The sequence below is a fragment of the Montipora foliosa genome, chromosome 12 (genome assembly GCF_036669935.1).
Source record: "Montipora foliosa isolate CH-2021 chromosome 12, ASM3666993v2, whole genome shotgun sequence".
Lineage (NCBI taxonomy): Eukaryota > Metazoa > Cnidaria > Anthozoa > Scleractinia > Acroporidae > Montipora > Montipora foliosa.
The window spans coordinates 28,092,775-28,097,774 of record NC_090880.1 but is presented as its reverse complement, the minus strand read 5'-3'; the positions used below and the strand labels follow the sequence as shown (position 1 = coordinate 28,097,774).

At 37.6% G+C, this 5,000-nt stretch overlaps 1 protein-coding gene across 1 annotated transcript in view; it reads left to right on the top strand.

Annotated features, from left to right (window-relative positions):
• Positions 1–1,356: 1,356 nt before the first annotated feature.
• The window catches only part of LOC137978593 (short-chain collagen C4-like), an 8,588-nt gene continuing 4,944 nt past the window's right edge, over positions 1,357–5,000 (top strand). The window contains exons 1-3 of the mRNA XM_068825590.1: positions 1,357–3,590; positions 4,522–4,598; positions 4,912–5,000. The exon at positions 4,912–5,000 is cut by the window's right edge and continues 1 nt beyond it. Of these exons, the coding sequence (XP_068681691.1) occupies positions 3,349–3,590; positions 4,522–4,598; positions 4,912–5,000 (408 nt within the window). The 5' untranslated portion in view covers positions 1,357–3,348. The remainder of the gene's footprint in view (positions 3,591–4,521; positions 4,599–4,911) is intronic.

Below are 5,000 nucleotides of genomic sequence, written 5' to 3'. Positions count from 1 at the left end.
CAACAGAGCAGTATATGGGCCAACACGTCGGAGTTTTACTGCAAATTTTACGTATTGAACAGACCATCAAATATCGAGATTTAAACCAAATCAAAAAATCGTTTGCGCCAAAATGTCCCGAAAGTCACGCTACTATATATATTTTATGAGAATCTTCAATGGTGAAGCGGAAAGAAGCGGTTCCGATAAAACAGAAGCTCCGGGTTCGAATCTAATCCACGGATATGATTTTTTAATTTCCTTATTTTCTGTGCTACCACAAGTCCTGGGACACAGTGTCCTAAATTGACGATAACAGTAAATTCTATTCAAAGCTAATTACGAATTTACGATAATCGTTAATTTAGAGAAGAGATCATGTTGGAAGTAGCAAATAGGCGTTTTTCGATATATTAAAAGAAAGGAGAGGTTTAATAGAGGACAAATATGTTAAGTTCTAGCTCATCTTCCTTCCGAACGCCTATGGTTCCGTAACGGAACGGATAAAAGTTCAGTTTCTTTACAAACATGATTGAAACCGTTTCACTTTTTTATCGGACCCGTTAGTGCCATTTTTCCTCTGTCGTGTAAACGAACCTCAAATTGTGATGATCTGCCTTCTGTTGACCTCTGTTGTGTACTTTGTCAAAGGCGAAGAAAGTTATATTACTCGAAATCACCCGCTTCAAGTTCTCTTTTCGCTTTAGTTCACTCAGTGAAACTTTTCTAGCCAGTTGACCCATCAGTTCTAAACGTTTACGTTCATTTCAGTCATAAAGTCGACCAATAAATCCCGATGCAACAGTGATTTGTTAATTTGGTAGCTGTATTTAACTTGGTAATATTGTGTTGACTTGAATTTATCACGGTCAATTTTCATTGTAAATACAACTCTTACCATTCAGCCTATCTTTATTCGTCGTCAGATTCTATTCATCCATTCCCATTATGTCATCAACTCCCGGCATATTTTGCTGTTTTTTTAATGTTGTTACAATCATGCCAATAGAGCCCTTTCGTGTTAGAAAATTTACCTCTGCTGTTCCTGTTTCAGTGCTGCTTTTGGAATCCCCAAACGGTCAGTGTAAAACTGACGCAGACTGCAAAAGCCCAAACCCATTATAAATGCTAACAGTTAACTTAGGTCTAAATATTGTTTTAGGCCTAATTAGGCCTCAAGGTTAGCATTTCTAAGGGATTTGGGCTTTTTCAACAGAACTTCACGCTTTAACCTCAGTCTGCATTTTACCCCTGGTCTGCAGTCTGCAGTCTGTGTTTCATACTGACCGAATCCCCAAACCTCAAATCACACACCATAGCACGAGAGGAACCACTAACTCAGTGAGTACACTCAAAGGCCACGTTTCCCATGCGAAACTGCTACAAAGGGAAGGGGAATAAAAAGAGCCCCACAAAATCTGTTTTGATGTTTATAACCGTTATTGATTTCATACTGTAAATGAATGTAAATAAAACGTAATAAAGTTTTGTATTGCTCATATACCTTTGAGAGGAAGACAGCGACGCTAACGAAAGCGTAACTTGAAAAATGAATCAACATTTTCTGACGCTATCGTAAACCTGTTTGCCGTCTATATCCCGTACTGTTCGAGTATCACAATATCGGCGAAAATGCTCCAAGTGTATTGTATTGGGTTGGAAGAATTCGTTATTGAAGTAATGATGGAGAATGAAGGATTGCTTGGAAGTATGTTCACGTTGTCGTCAAGACTTCATCGATTGAATGTGGTTACATTTATTCCTATATTTTACTTTATTAGGGACTTCAACATCTACGACGGCGACGAACTGAAAACGTCACCTCAAAATATAAACTTTGCGCTTTAGTAAGTGTTCCGCGATTATTCTGTCCCGTTCATGTCATGAGGCGAAGTATCCTAAAACTCAATTGGAAACGAACGTTTCCTCACGTTATTGTCAAAATCTCAAATTTGGTGATTTTATGTCGCAAAGTACTGGCAGAAATACGTGATGATAAAACAAGTGCCGACTACGTTTATTTTTTCTCTTTTGACCAAATGATATACGTGGCGTTCTCTTTGCCCTGCCCTTCGTCGTTTCTTAAACTCTGCTTTACTTTCTTGTTTTCCAGAGGACGGAAAAGAAATGTATTGAGAAATATATGCTGCAACTGCAGCACGCCTTTTTGCGGCATTAAAACCTAGTTTAGGACGAGTCGCTGTTTCCGTTGCATCCTCGTCCTTGCCAAAGCTCTTTGTTATGGACAAATGAGACATAAGTACATCATTTACGACATGTTCGCGTACGTTTCATCTTATTCAAACTGACAACCCTTCATGCTAAAGGTTAAGGACGGATTTTCATCCCATTGTACAGACCAAACTTCATTCCGGCATGTCAACTTTTCCAGTTCTTTAACAAATGACCTAATTGTTTCCATTACAACAACCAGAGCATTTTAATTCTAACACTGAATTCACTTGGCTTACAGAAAGATCCCTGGGGAGTGAAGAAATTAAATCGCCGAAAGCTTATTAAATGTGTCACTCTAGCTTTTCTGTATTCTTTGGTTCAAGAGAAAGGTACAGACAGTTCTAAATCCGTCGTGTTATAGGTAAGAACGCCGCTCTAAGAACTGTAATATGTCAGTCAACAATGTATGCGCAAGATCGACGCTCTCTGTTGCACAGACCGTCGTCAATTAAGTCAGATGTAGAATGTAATTTTTACAGTACCCTACATGGACAATTGAAAATTTATTGTCAGATGCTTGCGACCTCCACATAACCTAAACTGTTTTGCTCAGTTCACGTCGTCGTCGTCAGGCCGAGAACGGCAATTGGCATGGGAACGCGCTTCCAAAACTACGGTTTGAAAACAGTTAATGATGAAGCACTGTCATTTCCTGCTGTTAGATTTCATAACCTTTTGCTAGTCTTTCAGAAAAGCCAACCGAGTGCACTTATCATCATCCTAGAAATATTTATATGCAAATCTGTCTGAGCAGTCCAACTGTTCATGGGGAATATTTCAGGGTTGCGGTCCCATTAAAGGCAAAACTTGTTTTCCTTGGCTATCGCTTAGAGTTTCTTAGTCACAAAAATATTGTTATTCCACTTAGATGTAGATTGATTGTGTAGACCAGGTGAAAATAATTTTCCATCCGTTGACTGGCATATTGACATTTACGCGCGTGACTCTTTGTTCAGTCAAAAGCATCTCAGTTGTAAACGCGAAAAAGTTCAAGCTTGTATCTTTGCGAAGCTCTCTGCAGAATCAATAAAACGTCTTTCTTGTGATTCACCTAAAGTATATTTATTTCGTTTCTCCAACTTGATACTCTACTTGTACCGAAGGCAGTGATCAAAGAAGACCATTTCGTCAGCTATGAAGTACCCGCGAGTGAAAACCCCTTGTGGTGGCTTGCGTTTCCTTGTTGTGTTAATGATGTGCTTTACCATTTTGGTTCACATCTCAGCCATGGATGATCAGCGTCCAAATAATCACGATGTCCATGCAACTGGACAAAAGACTGAGTCGATGCTTTTTCGCGAACGCAGAAGAATTAAGAAAAACACCACTCAAAACCCGCAAGACTTTGAAAAACGACTGAAAAGCGTTGAAGAGAGGTTTGTCCTCGATAAGTTATAGCTGCTTACCCTTCCAATCTCAAATAACGTTTTGTCGTCTCTCCGGTCGAGACTGAGTAATCTTTTCAATTTTTTTCTTGATTTCAGTGAGTGTTCATTGTTTCGAATGGTCGTTTATTTTGCTTTGTCGACTCTCTTGGCCACCAAAGTTATTTGATAACATTTCTATACAATTCTGCTTCATGCGTTAGGAGTTTACACTTTTATAGTTTTCAGAAATAAAATTTCGATTCGAAATTGATTTAGCGAAGACTAAAACTTCCTTCAGAAACTTGGTACCTCTTACTATATTTAAGCAATTATTCCTGTTTCTAGCAGTATTAAAATGTTGCCAGTTAATTTAACTCCAAAGGAAATATTATCGCTACAGTTTCAATTTTGTGCGTGTGAGTGAAATGTTTAGTAAAAGTGATTTTTGCGCAGAAAGAGAAAAGTTATTTCGCTAAAATTAAAGTTATTATACGAATTAAGTGATTTTCCTCGCAAAAATACGGTTTTTAGAAAATACGCCGCTTGGAGGTATTTATCAAAACGATGGGGCAATGTAAGCGCGTTGGAAAAAAATCATCAAATACCCGAAGGAAAGAGCCATATTAATTACGGCACTCAGTAAACGATATCATGTAAAATGTCAGCTCCAACGAAAAAAAATAATAAATAAATAAAATCATTCGACCAAAACGACTAATCAGATTTAGTACACAATCAAACGTTTACTATCATGACTGTAAAACTCTTTTAACATTTAATTCAATACGGACAATTCTTCAGTTACATGTTCTTTCCCTAAAATATTATTATGCCTTAACCTGCTTGAGCTTGAATACCTTTCTTTTACCTCAGACATGACCATCTGATAACAATCGACAATTCAGATGAATATCAACACTTCAATTTTATTTTGTTATAGACTTGATGCACTGATGCGGTTCCCTCGTCTGGGATCAAGTGGGAATTCTTGCAATTCACTTATAGCCTACCTTTTGGGTTGGTATAGAGCCCACCCATGATTATAAGATAATGGCATTTAAAAGAAGAGTTATTCAGTGTTAAAAGTTATTTCTTTTCATTTGTTTTGAGGCACAACAGAAAATAAAACCTTGCGTAATTTGGGAAGTTCTCACCAGTACATGAACGCAAAAAAAGTCTGGTATAAAAGCATTATTTTGTTCAGGTTATTTTTTAAAAAAAATAATTGAAGGTTATAATTAATATGACTACCAACTACGAATTTTAAGGAATCATCCTATTTGTGAACTCTAAGCCATTGAATTGTTTTGTACCATTTTCAATCTCAAAGGAAAGCATATCCAAAACAGAGGAAAAGAAAAGATGGGACCCCCTGGTCCACCAGGGAAACCAGGATTGAATGGAAAAAATGGCTCCAAA